Raw genomic sequence first — 22,803 nt, 5'->3', positions numbered from 1 at the left:
GGACGAGGGGGGGGGGGGGGGGTTGACACTCCTCGCGGAGGCCGCGGCGACGGCCCGGTGCGCAGACCCCTCCGCATAGGACAAGACCCGGACCGGGCGCTCCTGCCAGACCGTGGGCCTGAAGCGGGAGGAGCGCCCGGCGTTCAGGAAATCACACAAACCGTTTTACCTTAATCTAGATACAGGTACTTTATTTACAAATATTTAGATTAATAGCATCTTGTTACATCAAATGAAGAGTACAGCAGTCTGGATAGATCCTGTCACAAGAACAACGAAGACCCACCGTGACTAACTTTGGGAGTCGGGTATTGCACCTCAACGAGCGCCGTCCTGGGCTGTGATTGCTACCTGGCGTCCCGGTGGGGCGGCGGCCGTGAACACAGCAGCAGGTCATGGTCCCCGGGCAAGTCCCTTGTGAAGCAACAGGGTAAGAAGCAAAATGGGTCACTGTGACTCTTTAACAGAATATACCGACCTACTCCAGGAATCTCGTTTTTAAAAAAGTTAAAGACAAAAATAAAGATGAGTCCACAAATTAACCAGATCCTATTTTCTGCACATTCCAGTTTTGGCTTTTATTTAACATGGACTATACAACACTCCAGTACTACCACATGTTTACAACCCAGAAAGCCGTATTTTTTATTTTACTTTAGTGTCTGTAAATAGGGATTTAAAATGTGTATTTTAAACACAGCAGCGGAGCTGAGTGAGTCCGTAGAACGTACCGGGGTTTACCTCCTACTTCAGACAAGCTCAGTTCTCCACCTGAACCGTAAGCTCGATCAGGAATCAACCCAAAGATGCAAAAAACTTAGTAAACAGGTCGGCTGTCCCGTTTCCCTTGAGATACAGGATCCTTTCCGCCGCGAGCACCGAAACACCGGCAGAAGCACTTTCCCTTTTACAAAACGATTTATGCCAACAGGACACAAAACAGCCCCTCATACGAACAACGCAAGGGAGGTCCCCAGTCATTTCACTGTAGTGTTAAAAATGCACAATTTAAAATCCCTTAACAGCAGACCTGCGGTTCTGACTGACCGGTACACAATCTCACCATTCCAAGAAGATAAAGGTATAAAATTAGCTTAAAATGTGCAATAAGAAACCCAGCCTTTTTTCTTTTTCTATACAGTAAGGCAAGAAATGCAGCCTGTAATGCAAAATGTTTACAAAGAGAAAAGCAGGTTAGCACATTGTCGATTGCACAAGAACAGTTAAGAAAATCAGCAGGTAAGCCACAGTGCAAGGGTGGAACAGAATCTGCTAGTGTCAATCCTCTCGCGCTAGGAGCTCTCCCCAGCACCCGTCCCCAGGCGCGGGGCCGGGGGGACTTGCGAACTGCAGTCGCGTCTATTTCCTTGTGTGAAACGGAGGGAGTAACATGGTCACATACAGGTCATACTGTACAAACTGGTATTTTATACTGTTCCAATGCCAGTAATCAATTTATTTTCTTCATTAAAATAATATACACAGAATGTATTGTTAGTTCGGTTCCTTCAAATTTTATACATATTTACTTTCTGCTAAAGAGAAAAGGATAAAATGGTGTAAAAAAAAGGGATAAAGCTATTAATTAAGCACAAGAGAAAAGAGAAGTGGATATTTTCCCTGCGCAAGGCTGAGACAGAAGCAAACCTCCACGAGAAAAATGCCACCCACACAACAGGAGAACGTATCCAACGGAAACAACGAAAGCAGTAATAGAACCATTCTCTATCGGGAGTCGTTTCACAGCAATAAACGTATCGGTTACAACAGACATACTCGAACAGTAAAGATGGGGAGAAAGGCTCAAGATACCCTCAACTTAAACCATACGGTAAGACGAAGCCTTGCCAAAAAGAGGGAAGGATAAAAATCATTGAAGTCCAGCATCAGTGCTCAGTGTGAATCATGTACTGGTGACATACCTATCACGAGGACAATCAAGGGGAAAAAAAGTCTAGATTTACCATGCAGGAGAGATTTATTACTCTACTTGCCTTTGATAACCTGATTACATCTAGTTGTTTAGCAGTTTAGTATTGTGTTAAACTGTTTTTACAACAGAGTTGTTTTTTTCTTTTTTTCTTTTTTAATTAAACCCAGTAAGATGTACAGAAGACAATGAGGCAGTAAAAAGAACTGCTTCCAACAGACAGAGGTGAAAGGTCAAATGGGAGCGACGGCAAAGAGGTCACTAGCAGCCACAGCCTTCTCTCTGGGGTTGGGGTTCGCTGGTTAGCCGGCCTCCCTGGGGGGCTGAAGGTTTGTGTTGTACGCCAGACTCGGCGGCATTCAGATCCAGGCTTCCGTCCTGAATGTTCTGATAGATTTTCTTGGCAGCCTCCAGGAAGGCATCTTCTACATTCTCCCCCCTACGAGGCAATGGACAACTTTATTCGAGAATCACAGCTTCGCACAAACGGTAAGACATTGTACACTGGCCTTTTGCTAACCTTTCGCCAACTGCCATGATGTCTTCAACTTAGCCACTGTCATCTAATAAGAGATTACCAAGGCCGAGCTAAGAGAACAACGCAGGGAAATATTTTCTGTGGAGAGCACATAAACGCGGTGCTAAGAGCCGTTTCTACAAACCCCATTTGGATAACTGGATGTGTTCTAATCATTACAATGTTTTACATTAACTAATAACAGGAAGGGACTCCAAACAGGAACGAGGTTCCAGATTCGTATGGTTTGACGAGCCAGGCATCGACTATGCTGTTCTTATCACGTGATGCCGATACAGTCATGCTCGGCCACGTTCCCACTTCGGGTCTCTGAGTACTAACAACAGGGATGAAGCTAAACAGAAAGGGGCTAGCTTCTCACCATGGCAAGGAATTCTTGGCTTAATAAATGAACTCTGATGGGAGCCCTGGGTTCAACAATGGACATGGAATAACGATTAGAAAACATTAATTATGCTTCTGATTTTTCTTAGACATTGTTTCCTTAAGCCACACTTTTTAATCAGAAGTATTAAATAAACAGATTGACCAAGCTGGAGTCCAGGATGCCAAACTCAACCACAGTTGTGAAAGTCAAACACTTTTGAAATGCTAACACAATTTCATTTACGGGGTGGGGGGGTGGGGGGGCGCGCGCACAATCAGGGTACAATCTTTTAGGTGAAGTAGCAAAAAATACTACTTTTAAACAGGAAGCAAAGGGATGCCTGCTTACTGTTTTTCCCACCATACACATTACACATGTACACATTATTATTCATTTTCCACATGTCTGGTTCTACTTTGAGAAGTTTGAATGTAACCGAAAATGATTCATTTTAGCCATACTTACGTTTTCGCACTTGCTTCAAGGAACAATAAGCCTAAAAATTAAAATTCAGACTATGATTAAGACATTTCACATTAATTCACAAGGGCATTTTCTTCAATGACATTTGAGTAAGAATTTCCCATCACCTATCAGTACTCCTATCACAGTATTTTACAGAACATTACGTTAGTTTGAGAGGAGGGTGGGAGGCAAGGAGGGGCCCTTATGTTGGTCATTAAATACGTGCACTACCCCCCAACACGAAGGAACGTCAAATAGACACACATTTTGTTTCCTCATTCTTGAGATTAAAGTAGTTGGCATTAAAAGTGTCAAATAATCTACAGTACCAAAATCCCACCTTTCCTTAGACATTCTAGGTGTGACCCCAAAAAAGCCATTAAAAGTCTTAAACCCACCATTTTCTTCAGCAAATTGTTTGGCTTCTTCATATGTGACATCTCTCTGTGCCTCCAAATCTGCTTTATTTCCTATGAGAATTATTACCTAATTTGTGACCAAAAGAAAGACATCTTAAAATAAAAGCAACCATTTAAAATCAACCATGAAAATTCTGAAACCCCAAAATTTTTGACAAACAAACAAACAAAAAAAACCCAGCCCCATGGGCCTAAAAGGAAACCAAGTATCAGCAATCACCCAGCAGAGAGAGATGAGAATCATGAAGTCCGTCCTATTAGGAGAGAGGTCAGCAATTATGTAGGCCATGGGTTGACAAACTCTGTAAAAGGCCAAAAGTGTGTATTTCAGGTCTGTGGGCCCAAATGGGGTCTCTGCATATACTTTTTTTTTTTAATGACTTTTTAAAAATGTAAAATCCATTCTTAGTTCGCAAGCCATCCAAAAACAATACAGCCCATAAGGAACCCCTGGTCCAGGCCAAAGGTTCTGATTTGAGTAAGATCACAGAGGGTCCGTGGACTAGCTCCAGGGGATCGGAGGATCCATGAAATTAAGCAGAGGATGCTGTAACCAAGAACAGGAGGCTCATGGTTTTCCCCAGTCTCTAGGACCCTCAAAAAGTCAAACTACCAGTTCAGCTCCTCCAGGTAAGGCAAGTAGTGCTCAAATAAGACAAAGGGCCTTGTCGAAGGTCAGTGAGCGGGTGGTAGGAGGACATCAGAACCCAGGCAGAAACCCCCAACTGTGACCTTCAAATTCTGTCCCCCTCTCCACTAGCCCTCGCAGCACTAAGCTTGTAGCAACTGAAAACAAGCGTCTGTTCCGTGGGGAAGTGGTGGTGGGAGGACGGTGTAGGGGGGCACATATGCAGGGGGTTCAGATCCAAAGCAAAATATCACACACAACGACACTCACTTGGGAATCATTTATGTAAGTGAAGTTAGGCCAAAGTTAAAGGCAGCTCTGCAAAGTTCGAAGAAAAAAGTTCACAGCCTTGAAGAAACAGCTTTTTGATCTTTATGGTGATTTCAGGGGCCGGGGCGGGGGAGCGATTTAGGGATAAACTGTCTCTGTCTATATATAAACTTATTTGACTCCTTTCCCTTCCAAACAGATGTGGTAATCCAAGATGGTTTCAACCAAAAGTGATTTCCACCATTAATTTTTCTCATGTTGAAACTACAGCCCCTGGGCCCACCTGTTTCCAAAAATGATGTCCAATGTCCATTGTATCTGAATGTAAAAACCCTGAGCAAGAACACCTACGCAGTGTAACGAACGTGAGCATTCCTCAATGTGGACAAGGGCCCACTGTGGAGGGGAAGAGGCTTTTACATGGAGTCTGCTAGTCTTTTAAAGAAGAAGGTAAAAAAAACAAAAAACAAAAAAACAAAAAAAACTTTAAAAAGGAAATCAGTTTGTTTCTTAAATCAACACTGAAAAAGTCACAACGGCCTAGTACAGGGCCACCATAAGACAAGTACTCAAAACAAGAAATGTTTTGTATGTCAACTATACTTCATAATAAATTTTTAAAAAATAACATTGAACTGCACATTTTTTTAAAGCTTTGAGAGAGAGGGAGAGCACAGAGAGAGTGTGAGGGAGAAGCAGACCCCCCAGATGTGGGGCCTCATCCCAGGACCCTGGAGCCTGAAGGACGACGCTTAACTGACTGAGCCACCCAAGCACCCCTGAACTGCACACTTTAAATGAGCAAATTATGTTAATCAGATCTCAACAAAGCTGTTCGTAAAAGGCATTTTTCTTAAAAGAAGTTTAAAAATCTGCTGAATGGAAACACTGCCTCCTCTCCAAATTCCTTAAGAATTTCCAAGTGGTGCTTCCCATCATTCTGAAAGCAGACATAAAAGTGGTGCGTGCGCTAACCAGACGGAGGTACAAAATATACCACCACCAACATGGGGAAGTACGTAACTTCTACACAGAAACTGTAGGCTATGTTACAGGAAATATAATACTTGAGCCGGACTTGAAGAGATTTTCTTCTGTAGGGGAGCAAATTTTGCCATCCCCAGATATACCTCTTTGGAATTACTGATTATTTAAAGCTGGCTTGTTTTTAAGCAGCAGCAGACACAAGTGAAGCTCTGGAAACCCAAAAGTTATGCTTCAAGAGACATCTACATTTACAAGAAAAATCCCCAACTGTAAGGGCGTTTCCCTCTCAGTACCGGAAGAGGGGGTGGACTCCCATCTCCAGAAACTTGTATCAACTGTCAACTTATTTCTTAGACAAGCCAGAAGAATCCTGAAGGGCAAGGTTCTCCCGCCCTAACAGTTTCTTCTGAAGATCTGGTAAAATTCAAAGAGGCATAAGTGAGGCAGGAAGGATACGGATGATTTGTTGTCATATTCCTCTGAGCACCCTCTACAGTGAGTTTTGTTTAACAGATTTCTTGAGATAACTACAGAATCACAGACAAGAGGACAGCTTCTGTACACCCGTTACCGAGCCTCCTGATAGCGTATCACAGGCTCAAACCCTGCAAACTGAGGGGTGCAATCTATGTCCTTACTCAGATCTCACCAGCTGTACAGCTGTACAGATCTGATTAACATAATTTGCTCATTTAAAGTGTGCAGTTCAGGGGTGCTGGTGTGTGTGTGTGTACAGTTCTATGCAATTTTATTTCAGGTACAGGTTTGGGTCCCCACAATCAGGATACAGAACTGTTCCATCACTAGAAAGAATGCTCTGTGCTGTGCTCAGGGTACACCACTCATACCCTTCACCCCCACTTGCTAACCCCTGGCAACAATGCTAACTCCTCTACAGTTTTGTCTTTTTGAGAATGTTTTATAAATGGAATCCTACAGTAAGTCATCTCGTAAGTATAACTTTTTCACTCAGCACAATGCCCCTGAGACCCATCTAAATTGCCGTATGTATCATTTCATTTCTTTATAAAGCTGAGGAGTGTTTTATATTATGAATGTATCAGACTGCTTAATCATTCACCTACTGCTGACCATCTAGGTTGTTTCCAATTTTTGGCTATTGTAAATAAAGCTGCTATGAACATTTATCTATAGTTGAACGTACACCTACAGTGGGTTTAAGGGGATAATGGGTATGAAGCCAGGATAGGTTGCAGGCACAGTCCCTGGCTTTATAAATCATGTTGGGGCACACCTGGGTGTCTGGGTCGGTTAAGTGGCCGATTCTGGATTTTGTCTTTTTTGTTTTGTTTTTGTTTTTCGATTCTGGATTTTGACTCAGGTCGTGATCTTAGGGGTCATGGGACTGAGCCGGAGTCAACTCCACACTCAGCAGGGAGCCTGCTTAAGGATCCTCTCTCCCTCTCCCTCTCTCCCACTCACAAGCTCTTTAAAATAAACAAACCTTTACCCGCCAAAAAAGGGCAAATCAGGGCAGCCTGGGTGGCTCAGTGGTTTAGCGCCACCTTCAGCCCAGAGCGTGATCCTGGAGTCCCGGGATCAAGTCCCACATCGGGCTCCTTGCATGGAGCCTGCTTCTCCCTCTGCCTGTGTCTCTGCCACTGTGTGTGTGTGTGTGTGTCTCTCATGAATAAATAAAATCTTTAAAAAAAAGGGGGGGGGGCAAATCATGTTAACTTTTAGTACAATTTATTGCTGTTCCCTGATAAAAGCCAATCTTGCCACTGGTTACCTATTTATTCAATCTGACCTCTGCTAGATGGTGAAGTACAAAAGCTAAGTGAGCCACAGGCCTTGGTCAGTCACAGCTCAGTGACTTTCCTCACTTATTCCCGGAATGCCCCCTTTAGCATCTACTAAAATCGTGCTCACCTCCACAGTCCCAGCTCAAACACCACTTTTCCTGCAAAGCTGGTTTCTCCAGACGGCACTGCTTATCCTGGGCACTTCCAGCCACACACACACCGGTTGCTCTATTTCTAACTCCTATTTCACTCTGCTTCTCAGCACAGTTATTTGTATACACACAGCTACCTCCTTACTAGGCCATTAACATGCTGTGGGCCAAGGACCCACATTATCTTTGGATACTGAGACTCCACCATGGTAGCTGGCTTTTAAAACCTCAATATCTTCTCAGTCTGGCTAAGAAGCTAATTTTTCTTTTCATTAAAAAAAAACTTTTAAAATTTGCAATTTGAAAATATAGCACAATGATTACTTTCCAAATCTATTTTTAATTATTTACTGAAGTATAGTTGAGATTTTTTTTGTTAAAAAGAAAAAAATTTTAATTAAAAAACTAATTTTTTTAAGCAGGCAGAACTCTATTTTTCACTGAAATTTTATTGAGATAATTGTAGATTCTCAAGCAGCTGTCATGAAATAGAGATCTCTATACTTTGCCCAGTTTTTCTTCTAATGGTTAATTTTTTATGAAACAAATGCAGATCCATTTTAAACTGATTATTTCAGATTTCATGGTCTCCACCTGACATAAAATCACCACCTCATTCAAAACATTTTTTTTTTTTTAACCACAAACACGGACAAAAACCGAAGATAAGATTCAAAACCTGGGGTAATTATATTGAAAAAAAAAAAGTTAACTTCTCTTCAATTACTTTAAAAATTAAATATTCTCCCATTCTCAGTACTCATATACAAAAATCCTACTAGCAATTGACTCCGTTTGGGATTAGCATAGATCTTAAAATGTTCTGTATAAATAGATTTTATTCAACTTACCGTATTTGGATTGGTGAGATTTCTTGCGTCTGTCAACCAACTGCTTAAGTGGTTATACGTACTTCTTCTGCAAAAATTAAAGTTTACATTTGTGACTACTACATACAACTACCATTTCAATTTTTTAAAAAAGAAACTTCAAATAAATATATGTAATAGTCACTTTTCATCAAAACCTGTGGAATGTAAAAATACATAACTTTCTAAAAATCTAGCCAAATCTATTATTTGTTTTAAATAAATAAATCAACATCCAACAGCTTTGCTAATCACGTATCAGAAGTAAACTGTTTACATTTAAAAGCACGTTCCTGAACAGACCAATAAGGAGGCGAGGAACAACAACAAAAAATTAACAGAAACAATTCTGAACTCAGAATTTCCCATCTGAAGTAAAAACTAAGATTATGTGTAAATCATTTATATTTTCAATCACAAAATGGGAGAAAAAATACCAAAATGTCTAACAAATGATATGTTCAATGGCAAACATGTTTGCATCTGTTTTCTTCAAGTTTCTTCAAGTTTCTATCCTAGAAACTAAGACGATCACCTGACTACAGACCTTTCTTCCAAGAGAAAGTTAACTATGACAACAAAAACTGGCTTGAAAAAGGCACTTTATCTGACTGGAAATTCAAGCCCCCAGATATTAGAGTGAGTTTATTCTAACTTTGTACTCTTATTTACCAGCAACTAAATCATTCTGGGATTCAGACTACCGTATTTCTCCACTTTCTCCAAGCAAGAGTTTAGAAACTCACAGGCTCATTTGCAGCAAATAGGCCCAAAGAGAGCAAGCAAATCCAAGTATTTTACAATCTTATATATAGCAGAATATTAATATTTGTAAGACTTCACCAAAGGGGTCAAATAAAATTTTTGAAAGTTAAAAATGTCTGATTTATATACAATCACAGAACACTAATCCATCTTACTCACTTAACAGGTGAGGAAACAGAAGCCCACAAAGACTTGAATAATTTCAGAGCCAGGCCCTGAACCCTTTATGCACATAGTGTCCTCAAAGTGTTTCAAATTTAGCCTTGTGAATATACTCCATGAACTCCAGCTGCCAGTACCCATGTAAAGCTGGATATTCCAAACAATCCTTTCCCAAGGGGAACCGAAAAGAAGTTGTAAGATTCTCTTTTTACTGTGCTAAACTATGTTACACACAAATCACCACCTAACTGTAAAAAAAAAAAAAAAAAAAAAAAAGGTCAAATAAATAAAAGTAACATTTCCCCAATGTTTTAAAATTTTCTAAGTAAAATCTTCTAATGGTCAAATATTTTTAAAAAGCACAAGCCGTATCACTTTACTGTTCAATATTTGTAGTACTGGCCTACCTTGCTTTTACATAATATATTTACCCTACTCTGTGCACAAAAACTTAAATAGCACAAATCCAAAAATACACTGATTTTGATACGTTTTAAAATGTCAAAGCTGGCATCAAGAGTGATTTACAAACTGTCACCACTTTGGTAAACAAAAATCTACACATCCTTTTAAGTATCAAGATCACATAAACTATATTATTTACACGTGTCCATAACCTCTGCTAATACTTCTAGTAATTGTTCTGCTATTAACCTAAAATTCACCATTATGTCAAATCTATAAATACAGTGGCATCCCAATATTCATTAATTAGTGGTAATAGTGCTAAAAAAAAAAAAAAAGGTGCAAAAACATCCCTGACTTTCCAAGGATGTTAAATGACACACCAAACAACTGCTATTGCCAAACTGCCATGATAAACTATGCTGTCAATTTAGGAAGTATCCTGTAACAATTATGTGTAATGCTAAAAATAAAAAGTATTATTAAAGCAGAACTTTCAACTTTGCAAAATGTCAAGGAATAGAGAAAAAAGCAAAAAATCCGTGTCATGGATGCAACATCAATGTCACTATGAAATATATCAATAAAGCATGTCTAAAGCCTGAAGTACTTTTTTTTTTCAGTAATATTTTTACTGGGATATAATAAACATACAATAAAAGCTCATCCTTTTAAAGTATACAATGTAGCTATTTTTGGTATATATCCTAAAGCTGTGCAATGATCACCAGTTTCTAATTCTAGAACATTTTTATCAACCCCAAAAGAAACTCTGTACCCATTAGCACTCACTCTTCACCCCCTGGCAATCCACTTTCTGTCTCCATGAATTGGCCTATTCTGGATACTCCATGTGAATGGAATCATACAACATGTGGCCTTTTATATCTGGCTTCTTTCACTTAGCAAAATGTTTTCAAGATTCATCCACTTTATAGCATTTATCGGTTTCTTTCCTTTTAACGGTCAAATTATATTTCATTCTACCAATACACCCATTTGTTTATTCCTTAGTTGATAGACATTTGTGTTGTTTCCACCAGAAGTACTTCCGATGACCCAAACAGACACAAATTTTACCAAAAGTATTTACTATGCTTAAAAGCTATGTTTAAAAGCAAACTATATACATATATCAAATCCTCACACTGTAGACCTTAAAGTTCCACACTGTTACATACCAATTATATTATTAGTAAAGATAGGGGTGGGGAAGAACACAAGCACACTTGCACAACGCAATACAAAGTACATTTTGATACATTCTTAAGTACATACTACCACATTTATATTTAATAATAACAGGGTTTTTAATTATGCGAAGTCTTCGGGAATGCATCCCTCATTAGTATGTCCTATAGAGACGGCCAGGTTCTTTAATATTCTTCCCACAAAACTATTTACTTATCATGTTACCAGTTGCCAGGCTAGAGAGAAGAGGATTAAGGCTATTTCAGTCTGTTTTGCCCTGAGATCGCCCAATTCTGGAACTCAATGAACTTCAAAAGCAGTATAATTACAATCAGCCACTATTGTTATTCTAAGTCCACATTTCCCAAGGTGTTCTCCAATAAAATAAGCTTAGGAAACACCAAACTAAACTAAGTTAAAGAATTTTTCTACTGGGCAGCCTGAGTGGCTCTGTGGTTTAGCGCCACCTTTCAGCCCAGGGCCTGATCCTGGAGATACCTGGGATGGAGTCCCACGTCGTGCTCCCGGCATGGAGCCTGCTTCTCCCTCTGCCTGTGTCTCTGCCTCTCTCTCTTTCTCTCCCTCTCTCTCTCATGGATAAATTAAAATATTAAAAAAAGAAAATTTCTACTGCAGAACATCTCAGGAAGAACTACTCAGAACTAATATGTTAATGAGTACACTGTATCGTGACTCCTGAAGAGGAAACAGTATAAAGCATTTCCCAAAAGGTAATACGCTTGAAAGTCTAATTATCATTTGGTCCCACTCACCTATTCCTACCTCCCCCCAAAAAGTAAGACAAGAGGGACTCCTGGGTGGCTCAGCGGTTGAGTATCTGCCTTCGGCTCAGGGCGTGATCCTGGAGTCCTGGGATCGAGTCCCGCATCGGGCTCCCTGCATGGACCCTGCTTCTCCCTCTGCCTGTGTCTCTGCCTCTCCTCTCTCTGTGTGTCTCTCATGAATACATAAATAAAATCTTTAGAAAAAAAAAAAAAAAAAACAAAAGACAAGAGTCACACCACTATAAACTGGCACTCTGCATTAGCACGAAAGGTGATCCAGTTCATTTTCTAGCTTAGCACCATTTAATGAAGTGGCACCATTTTCCCTGTGTTCTGAAGCCAAATATTTATGGTCCAGTTTTGTTACTTTGTATCAAGTGCTTTTAGTTTCCAGAAATAGCCAAGCTGAAATAAATTTAATCTTACTACATGAAGTATATAAACCATATCAATCCATTTTAGAAAAAGAATTTAAGTAAATGAATACCTTAAACACCTTTGGATGCACACATAAGAACTTTTTATAATCTACCATCTCTGGATTAGCAAAACTACTTAATTCCTTCCCTGACCTTATTTTGAAAAGACGTCAACTTTAACACCAGAGCCTGAATAGAGTGACTCCTCAAGGCTTGCGTGCTTTCTACTGACGTGAAAAGAGCAAAGTTTGGTATAAAATATTATTTCACCTCAAATAATTGAACTGATGCTGCTTTTCAGAATAGTATTCTTCTATTAGCTCCACCAGCACCTCCTAAAGTTTTTCTTCAGCCATATCCACTTTCAGAAAAGGAAATCAACATGTTACATTGAGTCTTACACAACAATGCAGAGAAGAAACCATAAACCCCAAATAAGCTCATTTATAATCACATGATCACAAACTAAAGAATGCCTAATTAAAAAAAAAAAAAACACAAAAAAACCCACACTGCCTAAAGTAGATTTCTTTTCTCAAGTATGAAGTTTGAAAAACTATTAATCTCTTACCTAGTGATATCATACACCATAAGCGCTCCTGCAGCTCCTCTGTAGTAGCTTCGTGTAACAGCCCTAAACCTCTCCTGTCCTGCTGTATCCCAAATCTGCAGTTTGATTTTTTGGCCACTAACTTCAATTATTCTTGTACCAAATTCAACACCAATCGTGTGAGGACAATCAGCCATAACTGTTAGAGAAAAAAGAAATAAGATCCACTGGATAATTAAATGACTTATTAATGCTTGTAGGCTATACATAAACTAAAACTAGCACTGAAAAAAGTTAGCAAAAACTCAGAAATCCAAGAAATTTGACTGGATTAGAACAGGGGTCAGCAACCTTCTGTAAGGGACCAAATAATAAATATTTAAGTTTTGTAGGCCAGAGGTCTGCCCAACTACTCAACAGTGCTACTGAAGCACAAAAGCAGCCAAAGACAATAAGTAAAATAAACATGGTTGTGTTCTAATAAAACTGTATTTTCAAAAACAGGCAGTAACTGGATTTGACCCACGTGCTATTGTTTGCTGACCCCTGGCCTAAAATAATCTGCTAATTAAAAATATTTTGGTAAGCTCTTCCTAACACCAACATTATGCTATTTAGACTTCTGACAATTATTACATATAACAAACCATTCAATAGTTACATATGTCCAAAAAAAAAGTTACATATGTCCAATCCAATAGGACAAGTTTATTGGTCCTTTCCTTATAATTCAGCCACTGAAAACCTTAAACCCACTATTCTCTGGTACAAGTATGCAAAGACTGCTAGAGACTTCATAAAATTTACATTAAGAAGAAAAAAAAAAGCCATAAAAATAACTTCAACTATATGGAAACAATTTCAACTATATATAGCCTATTAGTTACAAAAAATAAGATGAGATGGTCTCTTCCCTTACCATCTAAAACAGAGTTGTACTTCAAACATTAATCAACCAGTACTGGATACAGAAAGAATTTCATTTAAATATTTTCTAATCTATTATTATTTAGTTAATAAATAAATGATACATGCAACAAATTAATAATTTCTATAATGGAGACTTAAAGAAAATATTATTTAAATTTAACATTACAATATACATTTCTAAAAATTTTCTACCACTATAAAAAAAAAAACCTAAACAACTCAAATTATATACGGTATATAAATTAATACTCTATACATACAAGTGTATTTCATTTTATATGCACCTATTTAAAAAAATTTCACTCACTAAAAACAAAACTTATATTTAAATATTTCATTCTACCAATACACCCATTTGTTTATACTGAAAATGTTACTTTTTAAAAGGTAGGAAAGTCTGTATACTAGAAAAAAAAAAAAAAGTAGGAAAGTGAATGTAAGTTTAATTTATATATTATTTTACCTATATATTAAACTTACATTTTTTTTCTGTAAATTGATGAAGTAAGCAAGATTTTCCTACTCCCATGTCCCCTGTTAAAAAAAGAAAAAGTTTCAAGCAGCAATTACATTTCTCAATTTTATACTCATAATTATATGCAAAGATTGCTATACCCCCTACCATATCACATCACAAATTTCTGGGACACTTGAAAAGTTTTATTTCCCTTATATATATATAATGAGTCTGAACGATGCTATAGGTCACTTTTCAGGGTGATGTACAAATGGACTATTGCCAACCTAGCAGGGACAATTAAGTTATAAATTATGTTAGTAAATAACATATCAGCTAGGAAGTGCTTTTTAACAAAGAAACTTTTAAGAGGAGCAGTCCTTACTATGAGCTGTTGAAAAATTTTGTATTGTTTTTTCCCTTAATCCATGCATAAAAGCAAAAGAATTCTGGGAATAACACACACAGGGCAGCATATAACAAGCAAAAAAACAGTTAAGTTTGGGAAATTTGACTAGATCCCATCTCTTCTCATATTCCTTATATTTCTTATACAATTCCACAAAAGAAAAGCATGTGCACTATATGAAAACCACAAGAGAACAGATGTCCTCTCTGACTATACTACAGCAATTTAACCCCTGGTGAAGGAAGTATTATCATATAGTCACATGAACTCACCATTACACCACACCATTCTAAATATGAAGAATTAACTAAAAAGATTACGTGTACTTTCAACTGAACTCTTACAACTAGACCTGGGTAAACAACAGTCTTTTAATATGAGCAGTATCTTGAAACGTAGAAAACCACCGATATTATATTTTGTGTATATTACACAACTACTCTGAGTCAATGTTAACTCTATCAATTTTTGGAATCCACAGGGCTCTGATGGCTTTCACAATATTTTTTGGAATGTTATCCGTGCTCCTAGGAAATTAGCCCCATTTCCAGGATTAACAGAGCTTTCAGATAGCCCTCAAGAACAATCTGTATCACTTCAAAAAGTCCCCACCATTGTACTACAGAAGTATCCAGGGCCACAATGCAAGTACATCGTTACCGCAAAAATAAATCTTATTAAAGGAACTTAAATTTTGCAGTTAAAAAAAAAACAACACTCACTTCTGGAATGCTATGTTAACTATTAGTATATAAGTATTTCGTGTAGTAACTTTGTAGAACAAGAGCATAAGTTAAATAGACTTACCAATAATAATATATTTAAAGATGTAAGAGTAGTTGTATGGTGCAGTTGCCATGGTGGCACTAAAAACAAAGAAAACTGTGTTACTTCAGAAGGATATATGCATGTTTTCCAGCTGATCACTATTAGACTTTAAAGACATAAAACACAGAATACTGATTATAAACAAAATGTTGTTTATAGTTATATCAGAATTACACTTTCCAAATTGATAAAATGCAAAAATTCTCATGGATGCACATTAATATTCTCATGTGTTATCCACAGAAATACTAAGAAACCATCATATCAGAACAATTCCATAATTTCACTTTAGGGAATATCCAGTAAAAAAAAGTTACTCTGGAAAATTTCAAACAAGGAAATCTTTGTAACTTTGAATTAAACATCATTATAAACAGCTCTTCCCTTTGGAGTCCCCACCCTTGTCAACTGATGAAGTGAATTACTGATGGCCAACTTGTTCAGAACTCTTTGATTTTACAACAGCGTGTTATAAAAAGTAACCACTAACTTAAAAACACAAAATAACTTTTTTTACTACTTTAAATCACAGCATAGCATCCAAAAAGATCAACTATTTCCAAACCAAATTACTGCCAGAATTAGATAAAACCACATGAAATTACTGTTTTTATACATTTTTAAAAAGTCAGTAATTTGCCCTTTCATTCGGCTCAACCCAATAAAGGATATGAAGATTAACAATGTATCAAGTGCCTACTATATACTACTCTAGAAGCTAAAATAATGGCCTAAAATTTAATTTAGGATTGTAAAATTTTCAGGTTTATGTATTAGAAGATATTTAGAAAGATCATAGCCTATCTTTGCCCTCAGATAGACTTAACCTAAATAATTCCAATTTCTACTTTTAATGACTTAAAAAAAAAAACTCTCCAATTTATCCAAATGAATGCCTTAAATGTGTCAGACACTGTGCTAAGTGCTAGAAAAACAAGAGGTAAATTCTAATACTGGTAATAACTTCCAGTAACGTTTATTCTCAAACCAGTTCTCAGCTTAAGATAAAAATTACTCACATGCTCACACATATATAAAGATTTGACCCCATTTTTAAAAATTTGATTTCCAATATTTTAATCTGATTTTTTCTATTATGGCCAGTTGTCACACTATACAAGCCAGACATTTGATATGATTGCAGAAATTCATTTATTAAGGCTAACAAAATTACTATGTAATAAAATTTAACCTATAAAAAAGTATTATTTAAAACAAGTGAATTATTGTTAACAGGAAAGAGAAAGTTGTTAATTACAGTTAAGTATTAGACAATCACTTCACACAATATAATCTTCTCACTTAACTATAAGGATTACATTTAACAAAAGCGGATGCCCTGCTACCCATTCCTGCTTGACATGTAGCACTTTCATAATCAGTCTTCAACATCACTGAAAACTCCCTTAACCAGTTCGTTCAGGAAGGGAGTTTCTCTAGTTAGATTAACTGATTCTGAACACCATCATAATTTTTTTCTCTTTTCCCAGACACTAGGTATGCAAAACTTTTAAGAATGAACTTGGTCCTGAGGCTAAAATTGGTGTGGATTATTCACCAGATATCCAAACCAGATCCCAAACACAAGGAAAAAAAAAAAACTTTCACAATAAAATGTTACTTAAAGATTATTATGTTCTTCACCTGCATTCTTCCCAGAACCCTATAATTAATTTTTAACTTCTTTTTTAAGCTCCTCTTTTCCCATTCAAACTTGAGGAAAAGGAATTAGTCACCTTAAAATTAGTTTCTTTTATGCTCTTCTTCCTCTTCTGATTTTCCCATTTCCTTTCTCTCTTCTTACCCAAAGCTGTAGCCATACACACTTTGCTTCCTTCCATTTTATTATGTTAAAACCAAAGCCTCTAACAATTCTAATTTCTCCTTGAAATGCTCTAAAGGCTAATCATAAAATTATAAGCCAATTCTAGTTGTATTAATTTGTGTACTTGCTAATTACCACAAAAGCATTTATTAAATATCTATAAGATGACTAATTTTAAAACTGCCAAGCATTAATTAGCATAAACTATTCCCAAATAAAAGACAATGATCACTTTTTCGGAGTAAATACTAGTACCCTGTCTTCACCTAAACACACAACTTTCTGGTTCAAGTTTCTTAAAAATGAACCCTAAAGGCAAAGTTAAAAGGGAAAGCTACTCAAGTTTAATAATTTCAGTAGACAATGAAAGGCAGAAAATATCTAGCACTGTAGCCACTGACACAACAGGTCCTCCCTCTCTTATTAAACTAGCTAGGTTTAAATATACCCCCACAGCTTATTGGTAACATTCACTCAGAATTATGTATTTACATTATAACTATATTGGAGTGGCCCCTTTTAAATATTAATCAATGCTTAATTAGTATTGTCCTAAAAAAGGATTTCTCAACATCATTTCTTGAACATGAATGAAACATACCACTGCTAAGGTGAGGAATGTACTTTTTAACCAGGATTGAAAGAGGAAAAAAGTTTTCTATTATCTAAGGATGCTTTTTGCTTTACTCAAAAGTCAAAAAAAAAGGGAGAAAGGGGGTAAAAACTGTCAGTCTAGTTCAAATCTCTGAAAACATGAGTTCATTCAACACTAAAATCTCCACTAATTAAAAAACCTTGATAATATTTCATAACTTGTGCACAGCTACTGGTGAAATTAAAATGTGTTTTCCATGTGTTAGAAAAGTATGAAAATAAAATTCATAATGCAGATAAGATCTTCAATGCCTCTGGTTTCCTTAAGTAAAAAGTACTCCTTTCAGACAATAAGCACCATTAAATACAGATGAACAACCTGCAAACTAGTAAACAATTGTTAGTTACCATTTATTGAGTACTTAATATACACCAGGGCAATGTGCTAAACATTTTACATGCAATCTCAATTAACCCTTACTACGGCCTTATAAAACAGTGACTATAATCCTCATTTTACAGATGAAGACTCAACAGGTAAGTAACATGCCCAGGTCACACAGCTAAGTGGTCAAGCTTATACTGTACCTAAGACTGTTTTTAACTGCAGAGAACCCCCTCTTACTCACTACACCATCTGGCCTCTTTCATAGTTAAGGGATGCACCATGAAACCCTTTAGTGGTACTTTGGGACACAGATCTTTCTCACTTGGTACTAATATAATACTTCAGTCTTAAAAAATTATATTTAGAGGATATAATCAGGATTTGTAGATATGAATGGTAACACTAATTCAAGTTATATCCACTTAAAGTTTCTGAAGGTAACAACATTTGCTTAGAGTAAACCGTGTGATGATCATCAGTACTTTTCCCTTCATATAATTCTTACCTAATTCTCACAACTCTGCAGTCATTATGTCCATGCAAAAACTGAAGAAATTGAAGTTTAGAGAAATTCATTAATTTGGCCTGTGTTACAAAAATAGTAAATGGCAGAGCTGGATTCTGAGCCCAGGCCTGACTCCAAAGAACATGATTTTCTCTAAGGCAGGTTATTAAAAGCATGTATGTATGTGGACTGATACACATACATATGTAAACTGATAAAACCAAAACAGGGCGCCTGGGTGGCTCAGCAGTTGAGCGTCTGCCTTCCGCTCAGGGCACGATCCCGGGGTCCTGGGATCGAGTCCCATATCGGGCTCCCCACTGAGAGCCTGCTTGTCCCTCTGCCTGTGTCTCTGCCTCTTTCAGTGTGTCTCATAACAAATAAAACTTAAAAAAAAAAAAAATCAAAGAAAAATGGAGGATAATTACACGAAATATTTAGGGTCAGGCCTTACTATCACTGCATGTAAAACTTAGCACTAAACTTCTTGTCAAGACTAATGATTACTACATGCATACCAAACACTGATGATTGTGGTGTAGTCCCTTTAAATATTAACTATGCCTAATACTCCTTTAACAATGGATTTTTCGAGATTATCATTAAATCTTCAACACAAGAAACACATCACCCTTAAGGTAAGGAATATATTTTAACATGGGGTATGCTACTGCATCAAACTGCATGTTTTTCACTTAACAAAATCATGGATCCATTTCCAGGCCAATACACAGAGATCTACATGGTTACTAAAATACACATTAAAGACAAATCATTGTTGCCCCCAAAATAAAGTCGCATGGTCTCCATATAGTTAGATACATCTCCAAATGAAATCAAACAGATATATAAATGACTGGATTTGAAATGTGCATGTAGACGAGAAAGTTAAGGACCTTTCGTACACTCTGCTTACAAGAGTCTGAATTGCCACATTTTTGGGGAAGTAAACAATATATTTTAAAATCTTAAAGATAATCCCAATCAACTGTGACCAAGAAGTAGCCTACAGATACAAGATCTTCAATCCATAAGGTTATAGGTCCAACTGCATCTAATGCAGTATTTATACAGCAAACAAAACAAAACCCAAAACCAAAAAAACTGGAAACAATCTGTACTTCTATCAACAGAGAAATGACTAAAGAATCATGAAATAACATGCTTCTAGTTTAAAAACCATTCAGAGATGGATAATAAACTTAAAAATATATCCATGATTTTTAAGTGAAAAAAAAAAGTTGATAGAATTTTATGCAGTGGCATATCCCATTTTTAAACACATACACATATACACACTCTTCCTCAATCCTGTATACAGAGAATATGGAAGGATACACACCAAATTGTGAAAAATGAGTATGTGGACTGAGCAAAAAAAAGGATAGGGAGAAATTACTAACTTTATATAACTCTATTAACAGTGTAAGCATGTGCTATATTCACTGGTGATATTCTAAAGTATTCAAAGTAGATAAACAACTATTCCAATACAAAACAAACAAGAATCAACAAAAACAAGAGGCGCCAGGGTGGCCCATTCAGTTAAGTGGTCAACTCTGGACTTTGGCCCAGGTCATCATCTCAGGAGTCGGCTTGAAGATTTTCTCTCCCTCTCCCTCTGCTCCAGCCCCAGCCCCACCCCTACTCACATGCCTTCAATCTCTCTAGGATAAATATTTTCTAAAAATAAAACAACTCCCATTCATAATACTTCCAACATTACTTACACATTTACAATAATAAGGGGAAATTCATAATAATATGGGGAAAGTCAATCATATGATCGGCCTCAAAAAACACACTCCGGACACTGACAGCATCTTTTCTTTTTTTAAGACCTCGGCTTTTACTGTGTTCACTCAGGCACTACTGCGACTACTCCCCTCACAACCACTGTACAGCTATTTTATTCTACTTCTTAGGACGAACGATGCTACGATGTGATTTTTACATAACTTCCAGACAACACAGGACAAAAACCACCCACAGATTCCAGGTGATTTACATTCCGATCCTCATCACTAACATCACTAAGCTTGGTTTGGGGTTTGTTGCACCTAAGACATCCCGTTACGGAACAGGACTGGGCTGAGCGCCCACAAGCCCTGCGGTCCCAACGCGGAAACCCTTGTGAGCACCTCCGAGGCACAGACCTGCGAGAGGCTCTGACAAGGCAGGAGCCACCGACAGGAGCGTCGCGGAGACGTCGTCTCCCGGAGACTCGCTAACAGGCTGTGGCGGGACGGTGTGGACAGGTGTCGGCCGGGGAATCCGAGGGCGCGGCCTCAGCAGAGCCCACCCACTGTGACCTCCGCTTTAAAAGACTCTCTTGGCAGGACGGTCAAAGTCACATCTTTGCATAAACCAACGCAAGAAACAGAGCCGCATTTCTACGGTGCCAGGAACAGGCCAGTTCTGCCGTCATGGCCGCAGCCCGGGAAGAAAGTGCCCGAGCGCCGCCGCTGAGCTTCGGGGCACGAACGCAGCACCGGGCCCGCACCCGCTTTACTACAAGCACCAAAAGGACCGGAAACGGCAAAAGTTTCACTGATGAAACGTGATGTCTGAAGGCGACGGTCCCAAAACAGCGGGGCGGGGGGCGGCCCGACAGCCCCGGGACCCACCCGCACCCGCTGGAAGCTACGCCCTGAAGTTCCGAGGCGCAGCCCGTGCGCGCAGGCGTGTGTCGGCCGCGCCGAGGCGTCCCGGGCTCCGGCGTCCTGCCTGGGCCGAGGCCGCTCCGCGGACCCCTCTCCCACTGCGGTGACGTAAGGGCGCTCGCGGGGGACGGGCTCCGAGCCGGGTCGTCAATGCAGGGACTTTAAGGACGCAGCTGGAACCTCAAGGAATGCGGGGCCGCTCGGCCTTGAAGGAGCCTCCGCGGCCGCCCGCGACCGCCTTCCCTCCTCTGCAGGCAACGTCTGACCTGACACCCGCCCCGGGTGAGGCGGCGACGCGGGAGGCCGCGGGCCTCGCGGCGGGGGGCGCCGGGGCGGGGGAGGCCCGCACGGCCCGGACCACCGAGGCGCCGCCGCGGCCGTCCCGGGCGGACGGAGACGGGGACGGGGACGCGGACGTCGCAGCCCCCAGCCCGGGCCCGACCGGGCCAAGCGGAGTCGGCGCAGTCGGCAGCCAGGGCACCGGCGACGGGCTCCCCTGCTCCGCCGTCCCCCCTCCAGTCCCAGAAACGCTCAAAACCCACAACTTTTTGTCGCCTTCACGACGGGCCGACGCCACCCGAGCTCGGCGCCGTCCGGGCCGCCCCGGCCCTCAGGGCCCTCAGCAGCCGCGGCCCTCAGCCTTCCCGGCCCTCAGGGCCCTCAGCAGCCGCGGCCCTCAGCCTTCCCGGCCCTCAGCCTTCCCGGCCCTCAGGGCCCTCCGCCGCGGCCCCGCCGACAAGGACACCGAGCCCCGCCGCGCCGGCGAGGCCGCCAGCCGCCGCCTTTGTGCCCGGGGCCCACGCGGGCCGGCGCCGGGCCGGGGCTCCACGTCCGGGCTCGCGGGGGCGGCGGCGGCCGGCCGCACACGCCCTCGCCCCCTCCCTCGCCCGCGCCCCCGCCGCCCCCGCCCCCCGCCGGCCTGCCCGCGGCGCCCCCGCCCCCGCCCCCGCGCCCGGCGGCCGCGGCCCGACGGCCGCTGCGGAAGGCCCGGCTCACCTGGGGGGTTGCTGGTGGCTGGGCAGCTTTCCGGGCGGGCGGGGGGCGTCAGGACGAGGAAGCGGGCGGGCGGGCGGCCGGGGCCCCGGAGGCGGCGGGCGGGCCGACGAGGTGCAGGCGCGCCGGCGGCAGCGGCGGGGGCGGCGGCGGCGGCGGCGGCGGCTCCGCGGCTCCCTCAGGATCTCCTCGGGCAGGTCCAAGATGGCGGCGCTCCCTGCACAGGGTTTCCTGTCACCCTCGCAATGGGCCGGACCACAAAAGAAGCGGGGGGAGGAGGCTGCGCGCGCAGCCGGCGGGGCCCGGAAGACGGCGGCCGGCCCGGCCTGCTGGCCACGCCCCCTCCCCGCCGCGGCCCTCGGGACTCGCCGCGCGGCCGCCGAGACCCGCCCCGCGGGCGGCGGCGCCTGGAGGGGCGGAGGGCGCGCTTGTGCGCAGGCGCAGCGGCCGGCGCCCGCTTCCCAGGGGCGCTCCTGCGCAGGCGCGCGCGGCACCTGCCGGGGGCGGGCCGGGGCGGGGCGGGCCGGGCTCGGCGCTCCGTGG

The 22,803-nt window shown here is 40.8% G+C and overlaps 1 protein-coding gene across 1 annotated transcript; it reads right to left on the bottom strand.

Moving 5' to 3' along the window:
• Positions 1–174: 174 nt before the first annotated feature.
• Positions 175–22,615, bottom strand: RAB14 (RAB14, member RAS oncogene family). Its single transcript, XM_041761375.1, has 8 exons — positions 22,264–22,615; positions 15,272–15,330; positions 14,079–14,132; positions 12,690–12,867; positions 8,374–8,440; positions 3,699–3,786; positions 3,301–3,331; positions 175–2,369 (listed from the first exon to the last, which is right to left on the bottom strand). Exons 2-8 carry the CDS (start codon positions 15,321–15,323, stop codon positions 2,192–2,194), a joined length of 648 nt encoding a protein of 215 aa, XP_041617309.1. The 5' UTR covers positions 15,324–15,330; positions 22,264–22,615; the 3' UTR covers positions 175–2,191.
• Positions 22,616–22,803: the final 188 nt, after the last annotated feature.

Source organism: Vulpes lagopus, chromosome 7 (genome assembly GCF_018345385.1).
Source record: "Vulpes lagopus strain Blue_001 chromosome 7, ASM1834538v1, whole genome shotgun sequence".
Classification (NCBI taxonomy): Eukaryota; Metazoa; Chordata; class Mammalia; order Carnivora; family Canidae; genus Vulpes; species Vulpes lagopus.
Note: the sequence above shows the minus strand (reverse complement) of the source record. Positions and strands in the feature narration are given on the sequence as shown.